Source organism: Oncorhynchus clarkii, chromosome 4 (assembly GCF_045791955.1).
Source record: "Oncorhynchus clarkii lewisi isolate Uvic-CL-2024 chromosome 4, UVic_Ocla_1.0, whole genome shotgun sequence".
Taxonomy (NCBI): domain Eukaryota; kingdom Metazoa; phylum Chordata; class Actinopteri; order Salmoniformes; family Salmonidae; genus Oncorhynchus; species Oncorhynchus clarkii.
This window is the reverse complement of record NC_092150.1, coordinates 75,342,257-75,369,276: the sequence shown is the minus strand read 5'-3', so window position 1 is coordinate 75,369,276 and position 27,020 is coordinate 75,342,257. Positions and strand designations below refer to the sequence as shown.

At 40.9% G+C, this 27,020-nt stretch overlaps 1 protein-coding gene across 1 annotated transcript; it reads right to left on the bottom strand.

The window, feature by feature from the left end:
- Positions 1 to 3,172: 3,172 nt before the first annotated feature.
- On the bottom strand, positions 3,173 to 23,720 carry LOC139407835 (opsin 8, group member b). The gene is given in 5 exon segments (XM_071151705.1): positions 3,173 to 3,580; positions 8,080 to 8,405; positions 9,126 to 9,419; positions 23,575 to 23,695; positions 23,697 to 23,720. Coding segments are annotated over 5 exon segments (1,173 nt in total).
- Positions 23,721 to 27,020: the final 3,300 nt, after the last annotated feature.

Below are 27,020 nucleotides of genomic sequence, written 5' to 3'. Positions count from 1 at the left end.
AGTATGCAACACTTAAGACAACACTGGGGTGAGGACATTGACAAACCAGTTATAGCAGAAATGAATAATCCATGAAGACGCTTACATAATAACTACATTCCAAAAACCAGAACTGCTCAATACCACAGGACTGTATTCACAATAAAGTTCCAAACTATACATACCATGGTTGCATGACAAGCATGACAACATTATTTGGGGTCATATAGGGTAATTCCCCCCCCCCCCCCCCCCCCCCCCCCCCCACAATACTAGGGAAATAGGATATGTACTGTATACCTCATCTTCATGGAGCTCCTAAACTACGTATATATTTGTAGGAACTAGAGGTTGACCAATTATGATTTTTCAACGCCGATACCGGTACCGATTACTGGAGGACAAAAAAAAAAAGCCAATACCGATTAATCGGACGATTTTTTAAATGTATTTGTAATAATGACACTTACAACAATACTGAAAGAACACTTATTTTAACTTAATATAATACATCAATAAAATCAATTTAGCCTCAAATAAAATAATGAAACATGTTCAATTTGGTTTAAATAATGTAAATACAAAAAGTGTTGGAGAAGAAAGTAAAAGTGCAATATGTGCCATGTAAGAAAGCTAACGTTTAAGTTCCTTACTTAGAACATGAGAACATATGAAAGCTGGTGGTTCCTTTTAACATAAGACTTCAATATTCCCAGGTAAGAAGTTTTAGGTTGTAGTTATTATAGGAATTATAGGACTATTTCTCTCTATACCATTTGTATTTCATTAACCTTTGACTATTGGATGTTCTTATAGGCACTTTAGTATTGCCAGTGTAACAGTATAGCTTCCGTCCCTCTCCTCGCTCCTACCTGGGCTCGAACCAGGAACAGCAGCCACCCCGGAAGCAGCGTTACCCTTGCAGAGCAAGGGGAACAACTACTCCAAGTCTCAGAGCGAGTGACGTTTGAAACACTATTAGCGCGCACCCTGCTAACTAGCTAGCCATGTCACATCGGTTATACCAGCCTAATCTCGGGAGAGGATAGGCTTGAAGTCATAAACAGCTGCTGGCAAGCGCACGAAAGTGCTGTGTGAATGAATGCTAACGAGCCTGCTGCTGCCTACCATCGCTCAGTCAGACTGCTCTATCACTTAGTCATAACATGATAACACACAAAAATACGAGCCTTAGGTCATTAATATGGTCGAATCCGGAAACTACCATCTCGAAAACAAAACGTTTATTCTTTCAGTGAAATACGGAACTGTTACGTATTTTATCTAACGGGTGGCATCCATAAGTCTAAATATTTCTGTTACATTGCACAACCTTCAATGTTATGTCATAATTACGTAAAATTCTGGCAAATTAGGCGGCCCAAACTGTTGCATATACACTGACTTTGCGTGCAATGAACGCAAGAGAAGTGACACAATTTCACCTGGTTAATGTTGCCTGCTAACCTGGATTTATTTTAGCTAAATATGCAGGTTTAAAAATATATACTTCTGTGTATTGATTTTAAGAAAGGCGTTGATGTTTATGGTTAAGTACACATGGAGCAACGATACGCACCACATCGATTACATGCAACGCAGGACACGCTAGATAAACTAGTAATATCATCAACCATGTGTAGTTAACTAGTGATTATGATTGATTGATTGATTGTTTTTTATAAGATAAGTTTAATGCTAGCTAGCAACTTACCTTGGCTTACTGCATTCACGTAACAGGCAGTCTCCTCGTGGAGTGCAATGAGAGGCAGGTGGTTAGAGCGTTGGACTAGTTAACTGTAAGGTTGTAAGATTGAATCCCCCGAGCTGACAAGGTAAAAATCTGTCGTTCTGCCCCTGAACAAGGCAGTTAACCCACCATTCCTAGGCCGTCATTAAAAATAAGAATGTGTTCTTAACTGACTTGCCTAGTTAAATAAAGATTAAATAAAGGTGTAAAAAAAATATTTTTTTAATCGGCCAAATCAGTGTCCAAAAATACAGATTTCCAATTGTTGTGAAAACTTGAAATCAACCCTAATTAATCGGCCATTCCGATTAATCGGTCGACCTCTAGTAGGAACCCAGATGCATCACCTATGAGATTAGTGTACAGTCTATGGCATAGCCCGGTCAACTAGATGCATGAAATCCCCATCATCAATCCATGGTTGCCCACCCAGAGGAGCCTGGGGATATTAAACAGAATTAAAAGGAAATATGAACAGACACCCAATTCGTCCTTCACATATTCAGATTCCGTCCGACCTCAACTATGACATTTCAACCTCCTTAGTGGCTGGCGTGTGACCTTTGAGGCTGGGCTGGGATCAGTCCTGAGCACTAGAAGCATCCGTTTCTCCATCCTCTCTTCTCCTCATGGGATCAGTCCTGAGCACTAGAAGCATCCGTTCCTCCATCCTCTCCTCTCCTCATGGGATCAGTCCTGAGCACTACAAGCATCCATTTCTCCATCCTCTCCTCTCCTCATGGGATCAGTCCTGAGCACTAGAAGCATCCATTTCTCCATCCTCTCCTCTCCTCATGGGATCAGTCCTGAGCACTAGAAGCATCCATTTCTCCATCCTCTCCTCTCCTCATTGGATCAGTCCTGAGCACTAACAGTGCTCTTTAGTGCAGGGCACTACTTTTGACCAGGGCCCATATGGCTCTACATAGGGGATAGGGTGGCCCCAGGCTTAGTGTCTCCATCCATCCTCTCCTCCATGGGAATACGGTCACTTCCTTCCTCTGCATTGATCAATGGCAGCTGTGTCTAAAGAAAACAGCCCACCTACTGTACGCTCTGTCCATTCAAACCGTATACAGTCTATGATTCCCTATTGGCTATAGCATATTGTCAATCCTCTTCACTCTGGCAGCCAATTGGCTTGGGAACAAGTCCAGAAATCCTCTCATTGGATGCCATTTTTCACTCACATCCATTAAGTTAAGATACAGTAGTGCAAACACGCCCTCTTTCATGTAACCATCAATACAGGATTTGATATTACCCTGCAAGTTGTTGCACACAACAGTTGTACTTATTAAAGTATAACTTGTCTTTATGTAAAACTATTTTCATGCCAGCAGCAATTGATATAACAATAAAATCATAGATATTGGTCTTAGCTCATTTCAAATTATATACTGTATGATGTCCTCCCTCCCCCCCTCCCTCTCCGAGGCCTTCCTATTGGCTGTCGAATGAGTTTAACCTGGTCTCCATCTTCCGGCTCTTCCCAGAGGACAACTTATCCTCAGTGGTCCTCCCAGCCACCGTGGCCACCACCTTCTCCTCATTCTCCGTCCGGCTGCCGTCACACACCAGGTAGATGGCGTTGTCCGTGATGTTGTTCCTGGCTCTGGAAGCATGGCATGCGTTGGATCTACCACACAGCTGCTTCACCTCCTGCTTAAAGGTCTTGCTGAAGATATAGTAGATCAGGGGGTTGTAAAGAGTGGAGGACTTAGCAAACAGGCAGGGCAGCATGGTCACCTCTGGCCGGATGAACTCACTGCCCCTGACGACAGACACCAGGCTCACCAAACCGTATGGAGCCCATGATAAGATGAAGCCCAGGCTGATCAGGACTGCTATCTGCAAGATAGAAGAAACACTGTGAAAATGGGCAGGCAGAGAAAACTATCTGAAACAGAGGGCAGAAAGCAAACCAGCTGAATATACTTTGAAGACCATGCAGTTGAAACATTGTTGTTGAATCCATATCTTCAGTTAAAATCTGATTTGAACACTGTCCCTGAAACAGGATCTTGAACGGTGGGATTTACTTTCTCTTTCTTTGGGCATAAGAAATAACACTGTTAAAATGAATGTATTACCTATGTTTTTATACTTATTTCAATGTATTCCTATCTTTCTGACAAAATATATTTTTTAATCTCCATAGATAAACTGATATCTGCTTTTATCTGGAACAAGAGAAACCCTTGGATACGTAAGAGCGTATTGCAGAGATCTCACCAACAGGGTGGTCTAGCACTTTCAAACTTTTTCAATATTATTACTATTACAGGCCCGAAATGGATGACCTTGGAGATGTCATCCTGTGGACCCACCTCCTTAGCTGCCTTACTCTGTTCTAAACTAGCTGAGACAGTTCATTTCCAAATACATTAAGAACCCTATTGTGAAACATTCTCTAAAAAAATTGAAATAGTTCAGGCGATCGTTTGGTCTCAGTGAATTTTCAACTTCTGCCCCGTTATTTAAGAACCATACATTCTCTCCATCATTATTAGACCGGGCATTTCATATCTGGGCTGGAAAAGGGATCTCCTCACTGAACGTTGTACGAGATCTTTAGTTTCTTGGCAATTTCTCACATGGAATATGCTTCATTTCTTAGAACAAGAATAGACTGACGAGTTTCAGAAGAAAGGTCTTTGTTTCTGGCCATTTTGAGCCTGTAATCGAACCCACAAATGCTGATGCTCCAGATACTCAACTAGTCTAAAGAAGGCCAGTTTTCAGCTGTGATAACATAATTGCAAAAGGGTTTTCTAATGATCAATTAGCCTTTTAAAATGATAAACTTGGATTTGCTAACACAGTTCTATGGAGTGGCACAACAGGAGGCCCCTCTAAACAGTTCTATGGAGTGGCACGACAGGAGGCCCCTCTAAACAGTTCTATGGCAACATGCTGGCATGTACTACTCTTCTAGCTAGATGTCTTCTACTAACTAAGTGGAAGGATCAGTTTCTTCCTACTTTTAACCATTAGATAAAGGAAGTTATGCAACATCTCAAGCTAGAGAAAATACGCTACTCCATTAGGGGATCTGCAATTACATTTTATAATATCTGGCAACCTTTCCTATCCTTTGTAGAAGACATGGACCCAGCTAATTTCACAACTCCATAAACCAACCCAAATTAGGATTTGTATAACTATTTTTACTATTTTTAACTTTTTGTTTTATAATATACTTTAATTTATTTTGTACTATTTGATTATTTTACTCATTCTATATCATGCCTGTTTTAAGTCTGGTATTGGGGTGGGGCTCTGTTGGAGCATGGGGGGGGGTTGGTTTGATTTGGTAGGGGATCAGTGTGTGTTTTGCGCTCTACCTGTTATGTCTGTATTATCTGTATAATCATAAAAAAATGCCAAATAAAAAAAACTTGGAAATCTGCAAATGTATAAAATAACAAATTATTTAGAGGCTGTTTGTTCCTCTCCTTTTGGAAGAAAATATCACACATTTCTCAATGTCTGAGCAGTGGAGCTGGAGGCAGAATAATTTATACAATACGTTTATTCAAAAGGAAGTTTGTTCTGAAGTGTTTTTACATGTAACCCCTTTTTGGCACGATGTCTCCCTATATATATATCTCTCTATATACAGTACCAGTCAAAAATGTAGGACACCCCTACTCTTTCAAGGGTTTTTCTTTATTTTTAGCTGGTTGAGGGAATGCCAAGAGTGTGCAAAGCTGTCATCAAGGCAAAGAGTGGCTACTTTGAACAATCTCATATATAAAATATATTTTGATTTGTTTAACACTTTTTTGGTTACTACATGATTCCATATGTGTTATTTCATAGTTTTGATGTCTATTATTCTACAATGTAGTAAAAAATAAAGAAAAACCCTTGAATGAGTAGGTGTGTCCAAACTTTTGACTAGTACTGTATATACTTTATTTAAAAAAAATGAAATATACAACAATAGACAATATAATGATATTATTACATCTATACAATATTCCATCAATATTACGTCCCCTTAGTCCTACAGTATCTGACATCCTAAGAGTCAGAATATCTTAATGTTCACATTAATGGTTTGCCTTTAGCCACTTTTTCAGGTTTGCCTTGAAGCTAGCAAAGGTACTACACTCTCTCACACTGGTTGTGAGAGAGTGTAGAGTGTTCCACGCAGAGTGTTCCAGTCAGATGCTCTGACTGAAAAAGCAGTCTGGCCAAATTTGGTGTACCTAAACTGAGCATTCCCCTCTGGTTGAAGCTCTTGTGGTTTTCCTCTGGGATTTAGTCTGTTCTTAGCTCTATCCTTTTTCTTTTCATCCTGAAAAACTGCCCAGTGTGTCAAGCATACCCATAGCATATACCAGCCATATACCATACCCATACCAGCCACCACCATTCTTGAAAATAAGGAGGCAGTTACTTAGTGATGTGTTGTATTGGATTTGCCCAAAACATAAGGCTTTGCATTTGGGTCAAAAAGCGTATTGTATTGCTGTTATCTTTTTTTCAGTATTACTTTAGTGCCTTGTTGCATGCATATGCATGTTTTGGATTATTTCTGTTGTTAATCCATCCTGTTTTCTCCAGAAGTTGGAACCGGTTCAGGGAACAGAAACAAAAACTGGGAACGAAAGTGATCTATACTGTTCCGGAACAGAACTGTTATTTTAAAAGCATGTGAGCTGGTTAATAACGTTCTTTTACGTTTCCGGGCATTTTTTGTCAGTCGCACAAAAAACGCAACAAGGCGTCTGTGCAAAGCCTTCATTCTTTTTCCAGTGGTTGCCTGCCAATCAGCTGAAAAATACTGACGTTACAAGCGTGAAATTAGGGAGAAAGATTTTTAATTAGAGAAGAATGGGTTCAGTTTTTCAATGCTAGTTAAGGATACTATAGTTATTATGTTTCAAATTAGATTTATTAACTACAAAAAGGTATGAAGTGTTTTTATTTAAATAGAACAGCGCCGGCTTTAACAGGTCAACATTTAAACGAGTGTGCGTTTGACAATTGCGCCAGCTTAACCCCAGCCTAAAATAGAGCCCATACTGAAAGATGCAGTTTCATTCATTCAACTCATGAAAAACGTTATAATTATATACACTGAACAAAAATATAAATGCAACATGTAAAGTGTTGGTCCCATGTTTCATGAGCTGAAATAAAATATGTATTTCTCTCAAATTTTGTGCACAAATTTGTTTACGTTCCTGTTAGTGAGCATTTTTTTCTTTGCCAAGATAATCCATCTATCGGACAGGTGTGGCATATCAATAATCTGATTAAATAGCATGATCATACACAGGTGCACCTTATACTGGGGACAATAAAAGGCCACTTTAAAATGTGTAGTTTTGTCACATTCACAATGCCATATATGTCTCAAGTTTTGAGGGAGCGTGCAATTGGCATGCTGACTGCAGGAATGTCCACCAGAGCTGTTGCCAGTGAATTGAATGTTCATTTCTAAACCATAAGCTGCCTCCAACGTCGTTTTAGAGAATTTGGCAGTATGTCCAACCGGCCTCACAACCGCAGACCAAGTATATGGCGTTGTGTGGGCAAGCGGTTTGCTGATGCCGATGTTGTGAACAGAGTGCCCATGGTGGCGGTGGGGTTATCTTATGGGCAGGCAGGCATACGTTAAGGACAATGAACACAATTGCATTTTATCGATGGCAATTTCAATGCACAGAGATACCGTGATGAGATCCTGAGGCCCATTGTCGTGCCATTCATCCGCTGCCATCACCTCATGTTTCAGCATAATAATGCACAGACCCATGTTGCAAGGATCTGTAGACAATTCCTGGAAGCTGAAAATGTCCCAGTTCTTCCATGGCCTGCATACTCACCAGACATGTCACCCATGTTGCTCTGGATTGACGTGTACGACATCGTGTTCCTGTTCTCGCCAATATCCAGCAACTTCGCACAGCCATTGAAGAGGAGTGGAATAACATTCCACAGGCCACAATCAACAGCCTGATCAACTCTATGCAAAGGAGATGTGTCCCACTGCATGAGGCAAATGGTGGTCATACCAGATACTGACTAGTTTTCTGATCTTTTTAAAGATATCGGTGACCAACAGACACATATCTGCATTCCCAGTCATCTGAAATCCATAGATTAGAGAATCATTTATGTATTTAAATGGACTGATTTCCTGATATGAACTGTAACTGTTGCATGTTGCGTTTATATTTTGGTCAGTATATATAACAGAATAAGTTAAAAGTATGTGTAAATAGGCCTGTATAATGTCCATATTCTAGTCCTTTAAAAAATAAATTTAAATTAAGATGGTGTGACAAAAACAACTCTATAGGAATTCAACTCCAAGTCAGCAAGTCACTCACTATGAGAAGGCGGCGGTGCATCTTGATGATGTTTGGGATATTTTTGCTGTTGTCGAGGGACTTGTAGGTAATGTATAGCTTCAAGGCAATGCCAAAGTAGCAACAGAGGATGATGAAGGAGGGCCCCAGCAAGTTGAAGGAGAAGACGGAGATGACGAAGGAGAAGCCTTGTTCCTTCATCTCTCCCCAGGCCAGGGTGCAGGAAAGGCCAAAGGGCTCTGGACCGTACCGGCCCCAGCCCAGGAGAGGGAAGCAGGCCCACAGCAGGGCATAGAGCCACGTCCACAAACACAGGAGCTTCACGTTCCTCCGGCTGATCTTCTCCTCTAGGGAAACACACACAGACAGTGGGTCACTAAGAGGTTTAGGGGGAGAGCAGTACTTCCTGTGTGGCTCAGCTGGTAAGAACACTAGCAACAGAAAGGCCATGAGCTCATGTCCTGGAGGGCTTACATACGCACACCAAACATGTAAGCACTCACTGTACTGTAAGTTGCTCTGGATAAAAGCATCTGCTAAGTAGTATATATTACACTTCTGACCTCAAGGTCCGAATTTTAGACATTTTCCCTGATCTCTGTACTGTGAGAGTGAGAATATAATTTGAGCAGCTTCATATAGTTTATCTGTTGCTATTTCTGGGTTGTATTCTTCAAAAACAAGAGGTATATTTCAGGTTTAAATGCTTGGTGGGCATTGAGAAATCAGTTGGGGCCTCTAACCACACACCACTTTTGTAAATGTTTCCTTGTTTGTGTGTTTTTTATTCCAAACATTCACAATTACTTTCCAAAATGTTCCTATGATGACAAGTGGTGGTATCACTCACTCACTCACTCACTCACTCACTCACTCACTCACTCACTCACTCACTCACTCACTCACTCACTCGCTCACTCACTCACTCACTCACTCACTCACTCACTCACTCACTCACTCACTCACTCACACAGCCTATACACAAACTGACTCAAACATACACAAATTCCAATGGTCCTAACATCATTCCCTGTGGTACTCCTACTCCACATGCTCTATATACTCACTGGGAGACTGGAGGCTGAGGGAGACGACGAAACGCACCACAGCCATCACGGTCATGGTCATTATGCTGGCCGTGCCAAAGAAGAAGCCTACCAGGCCGTAGTAGATGCATGTGGTGTCTCCTCCCAGCCAGTGGTGGTTCCAGGCCGAGGCCACAGCCAGAGGGTACATGGCGACAGCAGCTCCCAGGTCGGTCACTGCCAGGTTGACACTCAGCAGCTCCGGGGGCTTCATGTGAGATGAGTGCTTAAATGCCATGATGAGCACCAGCAGGTTCCCCACAATGGACAATATAGCTAGAGAGAGGGGAGAGAGACAAAGAGGGAAAGGGAAGAGAGCGAGAGAAAATGGGAAGGAAGTATAAAGAGCAATATGATGAGAAAGAGAAACAGGAAGAGAGATAGCGATAGAGAAAATAGGAAAAGAGAAAAGACCTTGCCTTAACCCTCCATTTCCCAACACCCAGGCCAGACCCAACAATCAAACCAGTCTAACATTGGTTATTTTCTTGTCTGGGTAAACACTAAATTATTAGGCATTCAAAAAGCACATGAATCCCTCCAGAGAGAGATTGATTTGGTCAACATTGGTCAACACCTTCAATGCCCAATGTAATGGTTTAGTGAAAGAGATGACATAAAGTTAACACAAGATAGAGCAATAGCATGAGCCATAGAGAGTTAACCGTTGAATTTTCAGACAACCCAGAGGGTTAACTGAAGATCAGAACTAGATTCCTCAAGCTGTCATGGCGATTGGACCATTGAAAAGAAACCTCTGTTTACCAACAGGAAAACATCAAGGTTGTATAAACTGTGAATCTTTTCTCAATGGGTCTTTTGTTGTGCCAATGAATGGCGAGCACATTCAGTTTTGTTTGATTGGGAGTATTTGAGGTCATCAGTAATAGACAAGAAAACAGGTCTGATAGGATCTGACAAGGATCCCATTTTGAGCCTAATATAATTTCCAGATAAAAGAAATATGAAGAGTATATGCCTCTGGCAGAGGTTCGTCGTCTGAGTAAATTAATGTGGGCCAAAAAAATATCACGTTACCTTTAACTCCAAATACACAGGAGTTAGATAAGATAAAGTAAGATCGAGTTCAGACTTCAGCAGGATATTGATAACTTAGTAAAACATTGTAAATTGGTTTTATTTCAATGCACATTGAATTAAATAAAAAAGCTATTGGAAAAACAAATCCCGTTTTCTGTGGTATACCCCACACAACTGCAGGTCAAATGGAAGGAAAGAGACATCCCACTAAAATCAGCAAAATAAGACACCTGATTCCTGGACAAGGACAACAGTGGAAATGGCAATGAATGAACTGTATAGACTACAGGACAGCCTCTCAACAGACAATGTACGACAGATGGGGCACTGGAATACTTAGGCTACTGAAACACTCTTTTTGAAAATACAATCATAGCACCACTCAGGAGATCTGTCTAAATGAATAACACTTTAATGACTATTGGCTATGCAGCTTAAATGACAACCAATTCATTGGTAGGCTATAGCCATGATGTATTTGTTCAAGCAAACTGACAAGTGAACAGGACAACGTGATGATTGCTATGATCTGGACAATTATTTGCGAATGCTCCCCAGCCGATAGGCTCCAAAGGCCTGGGTGTCTTCGCCCAAGACATTAGTGACCATTGACCCGCTGTTTGTGTTAGAGATGTGAGAAAACAACAATCCTAGCCCCATGTCATCACAAAGAGGAACTATAAAAACATCAGTGAACATTTTTTTTTTTACATTATCTTTATTTTAGTGACCTTGCTCGTATTTCAGCTGTCCCTGAACCTGATTTAGCTTTGAAGCTTTTTGCAGATGTCTTCCACACTATTGTGGATAATCATGCTCCCTTCCAAAAATTAAGGGTTAAAGCTAGATCGAATGCCTGGTACACTCCGGAATTATCAGAAGTCATTCATAAAAGAGATGATGCTTGGGTCAAGAACAAGAACAGAGGCTTAGGCCTGGACTGGCAAGCTTTTAAGCAACTGAGGAATCATTGTGTAAACTAATCAGAAAGGCCAAATCTGATTATTATGTAACCGCTCTTTGGATTGCAATGGGAACATGGCTAAATTCTGGACTACTGTCAAATCCCTGAAGGGTTCTACTTACTCCTTTGGGCCACCACAAAATCATTTAGACACTGGTCTCATTACAAAAAAAGAAATGTCATCATTGATGCATTTAATTACCATTTTACTTCAGCGTGCTATCTCTTTGAAAAAACTTCTAAGCCTATTCACAATGATATTGCGCTGGAAGCTGATAGGGGAAACTGGCTGAATGATCAGAGAAATTATAGTCAAAAGCTTTTCTTTTAGGCTATTTACAGAAAAATAAGTCCTGGATGCTTTGCTAGCAATAGACAACAAGAAATCCACAGGGGCCGACCAATTGGATCCTGGTCTGTTTAAGTGTGCAGCACCCATCATTGTTTGCTCAATAACCCATATTTTTTATTTAACATTGTTATCAGGAAATATTCCAAAAGTATGGAAATCAGCTTGTGGCTTCCTTGTCTAGCTAAGATTCTTGAATCCTTGGTAAATGTACAATTTAGCTTGTTTTATGTAAACCAATCATGGTTTAGGCCTTATTACAGAAACCACTATAGTTGTTAATGATCTTGTCAATGCTTTAGACACTAAAATGAAATGTGTTGCTTTGTTTCTGGATCTGTCAAAAGCTTTTGATACTGTTGATCAGGATACTTTATTGAATAAGTTGTCCTCGATAGGCCTGAGCTCTGACATTGTTTCATGATTGTTTCATGATTATCTTATTGACAGAACTCTGGCCATCAAGATTGATGGAGTTAAGCCTGAATTTCTCCAAGTACATAAAGGTGTACCACATGGGGTGGATTTTGGGACCTGCTCTCTTCACTATTTAAAAAAACACCATTGGTCAATCAAGTTCATCTATACGCGGATGATACATATGCTATTGCGCCATCTGTTGATCTGGCTGTGTCAAATCTACAGTTAGATTTTATAGCTACTGTATGCAGGAATCCCTTGCTGATTTGCTTAATCAGGCCAATATGAAATACATGTTGTTTTTAAACTCTCGTAAGAATGTTGCTGATTAATTACATGTTCATTCATTAGACAGTTCTCCAATTGCACGTGTTACCGCATATAAATACTTAGGCATTTGGATTGATATGAATTTGACCTTTAAAAAACATGTAGATGAGCTGGTTAAGAAGCTAAGATGTAAAGTAGGCTTTTTCTACTGAAACAGATCATGCCTTTCCCTAAGCAATAGGAGGCAGATTATTCAGTCAATCTTTTTATCTGTTCTTGATTATGGTGATATTATTGTGAGTAGTGCTACTACTATTAAACCTTTGGATGCCATTTAACGTAGTGATCTTCGTTTTGTTACAGGTGACAGTTTTGATACTCACCACTGCATCCTGTATCAAAAGGTCTCGACATTACTGTATTTTTGCTTACAAGACCCTACTACTTCATAAACCTCCGTCTTATCTAACTTTGCTGTTGAAGTATCGACACCTGAGTTGCCTAACCCTTTCACAGGATTGGTTAACTCTTGAAGTTCCTAGGGTCTCCACCAAGCTAAGTAAATCTGCTTGTAGGTTTAATTAATCGCATTGTTGGTACAAAGTTCTAAATACATTTCATCTTGATGTTCTGGTGCCTTTTGGGCAATTTACAGTATTGATTGAGGACTTATTTGTGGAGGAATGTAACAGTTTTTCTGGGTGATTTGTGATGTTTTATTTGTGCTTCCCATAACTTTTTAATTTAATGTGTATATACTGTATATGTTGTATTAAGGGCACATTTGAAATATAGACCTAAGTCTCAATATGTCTTCCCTGTTAAAATATATATATACATACAGTTGAAGTCGGAAGTTTACATACACCTTAGCCAACTACATTTAAACTCAGTTTTTCACAATTCTTGACATTTAATCCTAGTAAAAATCCCTGTCTTAGGTCAGTTAGGATCACCACTGTATTTGAAGAATGTGAAATGTCAGAATAATAGTAGAGATAATTATTTATTTCAGCTTTTATTTCTTTCATCACATTCCCAGTGGGTCAGAAGTTTACATACACTCAATTAGTATTTGGTAGCATTGCCTTCAAATTGTTTAACTTGGGTCAAATGTTCAGGGAAGCCTTCCACAAGCTTCTACAATAAGTTGGGTGAATTTTGGCCCATTCCTCCAACAGAGCTGGTGTAACTGAGTCAGGTTTGTAGGCCTCCTTGCTCGCACCCACACGGTTTTCAGTTCTGCCCACAAATTGTCTATAGGTTTGAGGTCAGGGCTTTGTGATGGCCACCCCAATACCTTGACTTTGTTGCCCTTAAGCCATGGAAGGGGGTGAGAACCGTGAGCCTCTTAGGTTTTGTACTGAAGTCAACATACCCAGAGGAGGACAGAAGCTAGCTGTCCTCTGGCTACACCATGGTGCTACCTTACAGAGTGCTGCTGAGGCTACTGTAGACCATTGCAAAATAGTGTGTTTTAATCAACTATATATTTAGTATATTTTTATCTAAAAAGGTCACATTTTTTAGGTTTCACAATTTTTATTTTTACAAAATTCATTGAGGAGGATGATCCTCCCCTTTCTCCTCTGAGGAGCCTCCACTAATGTACAGTACTAGTCAAAAGTTTGTATACTCCTACTCATTCAAGTTTTTTTTTACTAAATATTTGTACCATTTTCTACATTGTAGAATAATAGTGAAGACATCAAAACTATGAAATAACACACATTGAATCATGTAGTAACCAAAAAAGTGTTAAACAAGTAGCCACCCTTTGCCTTGATGACAGCTTTGCACATGTTTGGTATTCCCTCAACCAGCTTCATGAGGTAGTCACCTGGAATGCATTTCCTGTCCTTCTTAATGCGTTTGAGCCAATCAGTTGTGTTGTGACACGGTAGCGGTGGTATACAGAAGATAGTCCTATTTGGTAAAAGACCGAGTCCATATTATGGCAAGAACAGCTCAAATAAGCAAAGAGAAACGACAGTCCATCATCACTTTAAGATATGAAGGTCAGTCAATGCGGAACATTTCAAGAACTTTGACCGTTTCTTCAAGTGCAGTCACAAAAACCATCAAGCACTATGATGAAACTGGCTCTCATGAGGATCTCCACAGTAAAGTCAGACCCATAGTTACCTCTGCTGCAGAGGATAAGTTCATTAGATTTACCAGCCTCAGAAACTGCAGCCCAAATAAATGCTTCACAGAGTTCAAGTAACAGACACATCTCAACATCAACTGTTCAAAGAAGACGTGAATCAGGCCTTCATGGTCAAATTTCTGCAAAGAAACCACTACTGAAGGACACCAATAATAATTTTTTAAAAAGAGACTGGGTTGTGCCAAGAAAACACAAGCAATGGACATTAGACCGGTGGAAATCTGTCCTTTGGTCTAATGAGTCCAAATTTGAGATTTTTGGTTCCAACCGCCTTGTCTTTGTGAGGCGCAGAGTAGGTAAACGGATGATCAAACTACATGTGTAGTTCCAACCATGAAGCATGTAGAAGGTGGTGTGATGGTGTGGGGGTGCTTTGCTGGTGACACTGTCAGTGATTTATTTAGAATTCAAGGCACACTTAACCAGCAGGGCTACCACAACAATCTGCAACAATCGGCCAGTCAATCTGGTTTGCGCTTGGTGGGATTATCATTTGTTTTTCAAAAGGACAACGACCCAACACACCTCCAGTCTGGGTAAGGGCTATTTTACCAAGAAGGAGAGTGATGGAGTGCTGCATCAGATGACCTGGCCTCCACAATCACCCGACCTCAACCCAATTGAGATGGTTTGGGATGAGATGGACCGCAGAGGGAAGGAAAAGCAGCCAACAAGTGCTCAGCATATGTGAGAACTCCTTCAAGAATGTTGTTAAAGCATTCCAGGTGAAGCTGGTTGAGAGAATGCCAAGAGTGTGCAAAGCTGTCATCAAGGGTGGCTACTTTGAAGGATCTCAAATAAAATGGTTACTACATAATTCCATATGTGTTATATCATTGTTTTGATTTCTTCACTGTTATTCAACAATGTAGAAAATAGTAAAATTAAAGAAAAACCCTTGTCTGGTGTGAAAACCCGTGTGTCCTAACTTTTGACTGGTACTGTATGTGCTATTATTTCATTGTGGAAAGGAATTTATTTTATTTATCCATCTCCACGATTTTGTCTGTTGGGAAATGTTAATATTGGTCTAATTGCTGCAAAAAATTGTATAGCCATCAATTGGAAACGCCTCATATTCACACTCAATAACAAACTGGAGGACTGAACTATCTAGTTACGTTCCACTAGGTAGCCATCAATTGGAAACGCCTCATATTCACACTCAATAACAAACTGGAGGACTGAACTATCTAGTTACGTTCCACTAGGTAGCCATCAATTGGAAACGCCTCATATTCACACTCAATAACAAACTGGAGGACTGAACTATCTAGTTACGTTCCACTAGGTAGCCATCAATTGGAAACGCCTCATATTCACACTCAATAACAAACTGGAGGACTGAACTATCTAGTTACGTTCCACTAGGTAGCCATCAATTGGAAACGCCTCATATTCACACTCAATAACAAACTGGAGGACTGAACTATCTAGTTACGTTCCACTAGGTAGCCATCAATTGGAAACGCCTCATATTCACACTCAATAACAAACTGGAGGACTGAACTATCTAGTTACGTTCCACTAGGTAGCCATCAATTGGAAACGCCTCATATTCACACTCAATAACAAACTGGAGGACTGAACTATCTAGTTACGTTCCACTAGGTAGCCATCAATTGGAAACGCCTCATATTCACACTCAATAACAAACTGGAGGACTGAACTATCTAGTTACGTTCCACTAGGTAGCCATCAATTGGAAACGCCTCATATTCACACTCAATAACAAACTGGAGGACTGAACTATCTAGTTACGTTCCACTAGGTAGCCATCAATTGGAAACGCCTCATATTCACACTCAATAACAAACTGGAGGACTGAACTATCTAGTTACGTTCCACTAGGTAGCCATCAATTGGAAACGCCTCATATTCACACTCAATAACAAACTGGAGGACTGAACTATCTAGTTACGTTCCACTAGGTAGCCATCAATTGGAAACGCCTCATATTCACACTCAATAACAAACTGGAGGACTGAACTATCTAGTTACGTTCCACTAGGTAGCCATCAATTGGAAACGCCTCATATTCACACTCAATAACAAACTGGAGGACTGAACTATCTAGTTACGTTCCACTAGGTAGCCATCAATTGGAAACGCCTCATATTCACACTCAATAACAAACTGGAGGACTGAACTATCTAGTTACGTTCCACTAGGTAGCCATCAATTGGAAACGCCTCATATTCACACTCAATAACAAACTGGAGGACTGAACTATCTAGTTACGTTCCACTAGGTAGCCATCAATTGGAAACGCCTCATATTCACACTCAATAACAAACTGGAGGACTGAACTATCTAGTTACGTTCCACTAGGTAGCCATCAATTGGAAACGCCTCATATTCACACTCAATAACAAACTGGAGGACTGAACTATCTAGTTACGTTCCACTAGGTAGCCATCAATTGGAAACGCCTCATATTCACACTCAATAACAAACTGGAGGACTGAACTATCTAGTTACGTTCCACTAGGTAGCCATCAATTGGAAACGCCTCATATTCACACTCAATAACAAACTGGAGGACTGAACTATCTAGTTACGTTCCACTAGGTTTCTATATACTATGAAGTCAAACAAAAAACAGACTTATATGACAGAGTTTGGAGGCCATATGTGGACCATTTCGGGGAGTGTGGTGCTTAAGTGGAAGTGACGGCTACTTGTGCCGCGCATGTGTGCCGGTCGGGGCTCGGGGGTTTCCAAATTTCTGACTGGTTGTGGTTGTGCACATGTCGCGTTTGTGTTTTTGTGTGTGATTGTGGGCAAGAGCGGGCATGTATTTGTGTGTTTTGTTTTTGCAGTGTATTGTTTCTGTTTGTGAATGTCAGTTTATTTTGGATAGATGTTTTACTTTAATATTTTGTTCAATATACAAAAAAAAGTTATTTGTGAATGTTGAACCATTATCAAAATAAACATATTTTCTAGCGAATAAGCCATAATATTGTCTAGATAAGGGGTGGGCAATTCCAGTCCTCGAGGGCCTGATTGGTGTCAGTTTTGCCCCAGCTAACACACCTGACTCCAATAATCACCTAATCATGATCTTCAGTTTAGAATGCAATTTGATTAATCAGCTGTGTTTGCTAGGGATGGAGAAAAAGTGTGACACCAATCAGGCCCTCGAGGACTGGAGTTGCCCATCCCTGGTCGATGATGCACTGATTTCTCTTCATGGACAGTACTGTACCCTACCCTGGTGACCAAAGTAGTGCACTATAGAGAATAGAGTGCCATTAGAGACACAGCCTATGTTCCGTTAAGAATAGATGACAGGAGAGGAGAGGAACCTCTTGAAGCCATTAATGGCAGCATCACTCAGCTTAAGTGCCTGTGTGTGTGTTTGTGTGCATGGATGTGTGTCCCACCCTAAATCAGTCCTGTTCCTGAGGGACTGTGAGGAGTGTCTCTCCCCGTCTACCTGAGGGACTTGTGGATGACATTAGATCAGTCAGGCCTACTAATCCAACTAATGACTCCCTCATACATGCTCACACACACACACGCACGCACGCACGCACGCACACACACACACACACACACACACACACACACACACACAAGCATATATAGACACCTGTGTTGGAGCTCAAAGCCTCAGGCTCTTAAAGCCATCTTCCCTCCTATTCCCCTCCACCCCCTCACCTCTCTGTGTGTCACGGTGAATGCATAAATGTGAGGAGATATTCCATTATGAAAGGAATTCAATAGGTGGCTGCATTGCTTAAGCCTGGCCTGGACTCATTAAGGTCAGGGTCATAATATCAACACACACACACACACAACACACCCACTCTCTCTACCTGGGGTGACTTTCCAGTACATCTCTCTCAGACTTATAGGAGAGCTGGAGCTGGAGGCATCGCCTCAGGCTCTTCAAACCACCTCCCCTCCTCCAGCTCTCCCCTCTCTCTACATGTACATACTTACATACAAGGTCCATGGTCACAAAAGCAGCACTTCTATTAATACATATGTGAGGAGACATTCCATTATGAAAGGAATTAACTTAACTGGCTGCATTGCTCTAGCCTGGCCTGTATCTGTACCCCGTGCTTCTACATCTGCATTGCTTGCTGTTTGGGGTTTTAGGCTGGGTTTCTGTATATCTGCTGATGTAAAAAAGGGCTACATAAATACAATTGATTGATTACGATTAGGGTAATAATAACAGTAATTGTCTATGGCTGAATATGGTAAGCTAAATGTTTCATACAGCAGGTCAGCATATAGCAGCATATAGCAGCAGTGGCCATTCATCATTCAGGGCACATTGAGCCCCACATTTCTAGCTAAAAAAGTATTAAAATAAAATAAAGAAATTGGGCATTAAAACGTGTCACATATATATCATTGAGTTAATAAAGCCGCATGGTCTCTTTTTTGTTTTCTTGAGTAAGGCAGCTCCAAAATGCAGGTGTTTCAGCCTAGCTCAGTGCTTTCTGTGGTGGTGGGGCAAGCCAGCAGAAAATACGGAGCATTGCGCCATGATTGTCTCAGTGTTTTGTCACTCATGGGGACACTACGTTACCACCAAGTCTAAGGGTAGACCTCGAAAAATGTTGCCCTTTGGGTGCTGCCATAGAGTTACATTAGAAGTGCCCATCCAAGAAGGCTCTAGGTCATTGGCCACAGATAAAATTACATAAAATGACATTATATGTACAGTAGCTTTGATTGGACTGATCATGTCAAAATCATACTTTCCAAATCTTAGCTAGCAGTCATCATCGTGAATCAAGTCGACAATCTACTGGCAAATCCTTTTTAATCTTTGTCATATGAAGAAAAATAATGAAGAGAAATTACAGATAAAACGAATTGGTGCTCATCAGCCATTGGACATAAACATTACACAACAAGTTGGAAATCGCAAATTCAACAATGAGTGGTTTGGAAGGAATTAGTGACAGTGGCTGTGTGGTCCCAAATCTGGAATTAAGGGGCTCTTTTCCAAGTTTAAAATGATAAACATTCAACATTGGCCATGCTGTTGATGAGGCATGATTTGTACCGTGCCCAAAAGAACAGTTAACTCGGAACTGCGAAAACTTGACTTCAGCGAGTTCAATAACTCAGAATTGTAAATCCGGCCTCTTTCTTGGTGCTACGACCTGAAGAATATTTACATCATCATGATTCAACCTTGTTTTTATCAGAGTTCCCAATTGTTTAAAAAGCACCATAAATCCAGGGAATGCCAGACTTTTATGACAAAATTTGCCCATGAAGGACCGCCGCGCCAACTTCCTGTTCAAGTGAGCACAGCACAACAAGGTGAGTCCAAAAATGTATTGTATGATGCTGCATAAATAATGTAATATGTCAGGGAGATATGTATACAGTAGCTAAGAAAGTAATACTAAGTATATGTTGTGTAGTAAGATGTTAGTAGCCCATGTGCAGCAGCCTAATCATTTGGTCTATTTACCCCTCTTAATTTCGCCAACTGTTCTGACTTGGTGGTGCATATGTAGCCTGTAACCTGTTTTAGAGAAATGTAATCATTGAATATTGTAAGAGCTTTCATTGTCTGCTTATATGCCCCCTTTATTTATCCTACGGTTCTGACTTGGTGTACAGGGAGAACACTGTAAGAATGGCCCATGTTCTGAGTTCTGTCCCTGTACATTTCAATAGTTATGTTGATTACGTCTGTCGAAAGGATGAGAGACATTATTCCAGCATTTCCAAAACTCTGTCCTGGGGACCACAAAGGGTGCACGTTTTGGTTTTTGCACTGCACAGCTGATTCAAGTAATAACAGCTTGATAATGAGTTGATTATTTTAGTTGCTAGGGCAAAAAATCAAATGTGCACCCCTTGGGGTCCTGAGGACCGAGTTGGGAAATACTGCATTATAGCAATATTAGTTTGACGGTATGACAATGGAAGTGGAATAGAAAAGGCTTCTTTGTGATTCAAAACCAAAGTGTTTCTGAATTACATCAATTGGTGTGCTAGAGAAAGCATAGCTTAAAGTCAGTGGTGGGAAAAGTATCCAGTTGTCATACTAAAAGTACAGATACCTTAATAGAAAATGACAAGTAAAAGTCAACCAGTAAAATACTACTTGAATAAAAGTCTAAAAGTATTTGGTTTGAAATATACTAAGTATCAAAAGTAAATGTAATTGATAAAACATGCTGAAGTATCAAAATCATTTCAAAGTCCTTATATTAAGCTAACCAGATGGCATCATTTTCCTGTTTTAATTTTATTTGTGCATAGCAACGATATCATGAGAGAGTAAAAGGCAGCAATCACCCTGTCGCATGGATGGTCACACACACATTCACGCACACACGTGGATGGTCACACGCATGCACGTGCAAGTTTCTCGCCGTACACATCACGGACAAACTGAAATGGTCCACCCACGCAGACAGTGTGGTGAAGAAGGCGCAACAGCGCCTCTTCGACCTCAGGAGGCTGAAGAAATTTGGCTTGTCACCAAAAACACTCACAAACTTTACAGATGCACAATCGAGAGCATCCTGTCGGGCTGTATCACCGCCTGGTACGGCAACTGCTCCGCCCACAACCGTAAGGCTCTCCAGAGGGTAGTGAGGTCACCGGGGGCAAACTACCTGCCCACCAGGACACCTACAGCACCCGATGTCACAGGAAGGCCAAAAAGATCATGAAGGACAACAACCACCCGAGCCACTGCCTGTTCACCCCGCTATCATCCAGAAGGCGAGGTCAGTACAGGTACATCAAAGCAGGGACCGAGAGACTGAAAAACAGCTTCTATCTCAAGGCCATCAGACTGTTAAACAGCCATCACTAACATTGAGTGGCTGCTGCCAACATACTGACTCAAATCTCTAGCCATTTTAATAATTAAAAATTGCATGTAATAAATGTATCACTAGTCACTTTAAACAACACCACTTTATATAATGTTTACATACCCTACATTAATCATCTCATATGTACAGTGGTGCAAAAAAGTATTTAGTCAGCCACCAATTGTGCAAGTTCTCCCACTTAAAAAGATGAGAGAGGCCTGTAATTTTCATCATAGGTACACTTCAACTATGACAGACAAAATGAGAGAAAAAAATCTAGAAAATCACATTGTAGGATTTTTAATGAATTTATTTGCAAATGATGGTGGAAAATTGGTCAATAACAAAAGTTTATCTCAATACTTTGTTATATACCCTTTGTTGGCAATGACAGAGGTCAAACGTTTTCTGTAAGTCTTCACAAGGTTTTCACACACTGTTGCTGGTATTTTGGCCCATTCCTCCATGCAGATCTCCTCTAGAGCACATGGATGGTCACACACACACGCACGCACGCACACACATGGTCACACACGCATGCACACACACACATGGATAGTCACACACACGTGGATGGTCACACAAGCATGCACGCACACATGCATGGTCACACACGCATGCACGGACACACATGGAATGTCTCACACGCATGCACGTACAAATGGATGGTCAAACACGCATACACATGCATGGTCACACACGCATACCCGCACACACATGGTTGAGCAGTCTTACTACTATGTACTGAGCAGACAGTGTGTCTGAGCCAAGGCAGTATCACTTTTATTTATTTATTTATTTATTATTATTATTTTTTTGAATTTTACCCCCTTTTCTCCCAAATTTCGTGGTATCCAATTGTTGTAGTGGCTACTATCTTGTCTCATCGCTCGGGAGAGACGAAGGTTGAAAGTCATGCGTCCGATACACAACCCAACCAAGCCGCACTGCTTCTTAACACAGCGCGCATCCAACCCGGAAGCCAGCCGCACCAATGTGTCAGAGGAAACACCGTGTACCTGGCCACCTTGGTTAGCGCGCACTGCGCCCGGCCCGCCACAGGAGTCGCTGGTGCGCGATGAGACAAGGACACCCCTACCGACCAAGCCCTCCCTAACCCGGACGACGCTAGGCCAATTGTGCGTCGCCCCACGGACCTCCCGGTCGCGGCCGGTTACGACAGAGCCTGGGCGCAAACCCAGGGACTCTGATGGCACAGCTGGCGCTGCAGTACAGCGCCCTTAACCACTGCGCCACCCGGGAGGCCCAAGGCAGTATCACTTAATCTTAATCATCCTCTCCTCCTCTCTTACTCTCCTTTCTTTCTCTCTCTCTTTCCTTCTAGAGGAGAGCATAGTGGCATGTCGCTCGACAACCAGAGATGCAGAGAGGAAGGCATGGGGAGGACTCTGCTGGAATCACACACACACGTACACTCACACGCAGACAGGCAGGTGCACACACACACACACACACACACACACACACACACACACACACACACACACACACACACACACACACACACACACACACACACACACACACACACACAGCCAGGCACACTAAACATGGTCTGATTCACATCCTCCGCTAACCACTTGTCTGCCACCGACTTCTGTCTATGACACTAGACGAACAGTGAAATGTGTTTATGGTCATTGGTGTGTGTGTGTGTGTGTGTGTGTGTGTGTGTGTGTGTGTGTGTGTGAGAGAGAGAGAGAGAGAGAGAGAGAGAGAGAGGATGAGGGAGGATGAGAGAGAGAAAGAGAGTGTAAAACAGAATAGAAAAGTGTGAAATGTTTGAGAAAGTATGAATTTGTCTTGAGAGCCTTTATGACCCTTAATGACAAGACTGTTTAGAAGTGGAGACTAATAAAGACATTACCATCGAATCAGACGGTAACTTGAGAGACATATATTTCAAAATCCATGTACACTTCATAATACGTAATAATAAAGTTGTTCAATAGACTAGTTGAGTAGGCTAATAACCAAGCCATCACTCGCCATGTGTTTGGTAAACAGCTGAGGGATGGGAGCTGAAGAAATGTAAATGCTGACAACCATGAGATCAAAATGATAGGCTATGTTTTGAAGCTATATTGTTTGTTTACGATTACATTGTTTACAAACAATGGAGTAAAAATAGCATAGGCTTATTTTGGGTTCGATGGGGTGAGATTGTTGAACTAATCTCATGAAGCATTTCTAAATTATATTCTTCAATAATCATGCACCAATCCCAGATTGCCCGTTTATTAATTTGGCTAGATTAGGTACTGTAAATACTTCATCAGTTTCTTATCATCAAAACTATTAGATAAATCGTAAAAGGCTAACCATTTGGCGCGCGACAAATTAAACTAAACATTTACAGTGACATATGAAAAAGCGTTTACCTATAATGAGTAGAAAAGCACCGGCAGCGAAATCCACTGAAGGTGATAACTTCGACGAGTAAATATCCATCTGGGACATTAATTTGTAGATTTGCGCCGAAGCACAAATCCAAAGGCAAAAAAGCTGTAAAATGTTCTGCTTTCATGTAAACGCAAACCTAAATACGCAGCGGAGACAGACACAATTGATGTTGTGGATTTCTTGTGTCAAAACCATCTGATTTGAAGAATCCAGACCAGCAGCCTGTACTAACTAGGCTAGCTGCGATGTGAGAGAGGAGCGCGTTTAAATGGAGTTGACACTGCTTCCAACCAAGTCAGAGATTGAGTGTGAGAGAAGGGTGGGCTCGGTATCTGAAATCCCGTGCAACCCATGTGTATATCAAACACTATCGTCTGGGGGAGTGTTATGTTGAATACAATTCAGTCACATAACATTAGAACAGGCACTGTCTTTGTCCATGAAAACAACTTTTGAGCGTGCATAATAAACGTGTGTGTAAAGTGGCGGTCGTGGACAGCGCAGACAACCTGGTCTCAGAGCATTACGTATTATTCTGTACATAAATCCGAGACGCTCCATAAACAGTTTTATGATGTTATGTTTGGTATGGTTACATATGACAGATGGTTACCCAAGGCAGAAACAAAAGAAGGGTGGTTGGTCGAGGTGGAAATGTAATAGCTCAAATCTTATCAAGACAACTTTAGCATTTTATCTAATTAGAAACTTTTCAATTACTTACTACTTTTTAGTTACTTTGCACCTACTTAGCATGTTAGCTAACCCTTTCCCTAACCCCTTTAGCTTACCCTTCACCTAACCTTAACCTTAAACCTTAAACCTAACTCCTAAACTTAACCCTAACCCTAACCTAGCTAATGTTAGCCAGCTAGCTAATGTTAGCCACCTAGCTAGAATTTGTTAAAATTCATTACATATTGTACGTTTTGCAAATTCGTACCTTATTGTTTATTTATCAATTATTTGATTTATTTATCAAATATTATGTAATTCCTAACATATCATATGAAATGGGCATCCAGAAATTAATACATACTGTAATGAAACAGCAGGGAGCAGGGAGCAGGTCTCGAACCCTCGACCTTCTAGCTCGAGTTCCGGTGCGCTATCGACTGTCCCGCAAAAGCATGCTCGGACGGCAGAGTCGATTTCCGAGCTGATAAACCCAGGGTCGTTACACTACTCCCTCCTTTCAAAGAGCGCGTCCTCGCGCTAGCTTGCGACTCTACGTCTTACAGGAACGCGCTTACCGGCCAAGCACACGCACTGTCGTGGATGCAAGGTACGATCACCTCTGACACCAATGTAATGAAACAGCAGGGAGCAGGTCTCGAACCCTCGACCTTCGAGCCCGAGGTCCGGCGCATACAAAATGTAACGGAGTCCGGATTTACGTACAGAATAAATCCAAATGCTCTGAGACCAGGTTGGCGCAGACAAGCAGTCCCATAAATAGCCAGTTTGTCACACTTACATTGCATGCATGTGTGATGGATCATCTTTGTCACCTTTTCTTGCACAGGGACTCCCTCCCAGGCAAACTGGTGACCCAGGAACCCCAATCATACTTTAGCACAAAAAATACGTTTCACATGTCTTGTCTTATCATCAGGTGAATGAAAACAGCAAGGAGAAGTAATCAACATGAGCAGAAAATGAGTATATTTGGTGATAGTTTTTCACAATTTGACCTCCCCACATTATAAACGGAAGAGGAAGTGTAAACTCTAACATAGTCTACTAGCTAGAAAGGTACATCCAAACACATTTTCGATAAGAGCAGCTACCCAGCTAACAAAAGTACTTTCCAGGGCGTGACCAAAGTTATTTTAGTCCCCACATAATTGATGATAATGTTATTGTGAGACGTGCCTTCTACGTAGCATTGGTGTCCGCTGACAAAACATACATCCCAAGTCTTTTCAGGACGTAGAAATGTGTGGGACTTTAAACAGACAAATAACATTATTTAGTAACGTTATAAGAGATGGCCTTGAATGGTCCCTGAACGTGCACACTGTTACGTGTCTTATTGGTACTGTAGGTACCCACTGACGAAAGTTACGTTCCCAGTAGTTACCAGAAACTGCATTTTGTGGGGCTCTCAATGTACTTTCTGATGTTTAGCAACGTTATGAGGTTGACCTAAAAATTATGTTTTCATATAAAGTCTCCTAGATGTACCTGTGGTGTAAGTGGACACAAGTTACGTCCCAAGTCACTTCAGGAAGTTAAAATTTGGGGGCCTCTGAATATCTAATGACATTACAATACATGCCATTTAATCTACCCTGAAAATATTCAGTCTCCTGTCGGTAGGTGTCCACTGACAAAATATGCAAAAATACAGAAAATATATATTTTTTAACTTAAACTGTATTACAAAAGATTCGGAAACAAAATCATAGCAATAAGCTCACAAAATAAGTCAGTAAAAACATGAACACTGCACTCCAATCAAGAACTGTAAAACTGCATAAAAAGCTATATGTTATGTTAGTTTGTAACTGCCTTGTTACTGATTTAATTCATTTGACATTTTTATAAATACACATTTGATTTACCATCACTTGACCAATAATACTATACTAAATGTCTACTTGTGCATTTACTTACTTGTGACAGCATCATAGATTGATAGCTTGTTAAAGGCCATCTTCCCCTTCAAGGAGTATCCTGTACACAGCTCCTCTGTTCCGATTTTTATCATCATTCGTGTGATTCCTGAGCCCAGGTCCTGGCAGAGGGTCAGGTATCAGATCTGATAAAAACAAAAGTCCCACTCATTTGTGTTTTCCTCTGCTAAAACAGCTGACCATACAGTTCTGATTGATAGTAAGGAGAAGTCATTTTTGTAGTGTATCATGTAATCATGAGCTAAAACTTGTAAACAGGCAGAGGGCTGATCATTTCTTCTTAAGACAAGTGTTAATTGTGAAATCAATCCAAACACTAAATAGGCATTTGGCATTTATGACAACTGCATTTGACATTAAGATATTTGGATTCAATAATATTGCAGGTTGCAATCTCTCAAATCTGGTCACATTTCAGTGGCTCTTGATAAACAGCTAACTTTTTTTGTAAATTGCTGTTCAAATACGTGATATAGATTTTTTTTTATAAACAAAGACATTTTAAATGACCATCCCTACTATTTTCTTTCGATAGTATTAGTCTAAGTGTTTCGAAGATATCCTTCAGTACCTCATTTGTTTCTGCAGGGTTTTGCAGTATTTCAAGTTGCCCCAAGGAATCCGACTCCTTTGGCTGCCGGGCCTCTATAACTTGGTTCAGAGCAGTCTTGAACTCTGTTCGGATCATCTCCAGTTTAGTTATTATCCTCAACTCCAATGCTTAAAGATCTGCAATACTCAATTTAGTTGCAAGCAGCGTGATGATAAGTACCAGGCACGACATG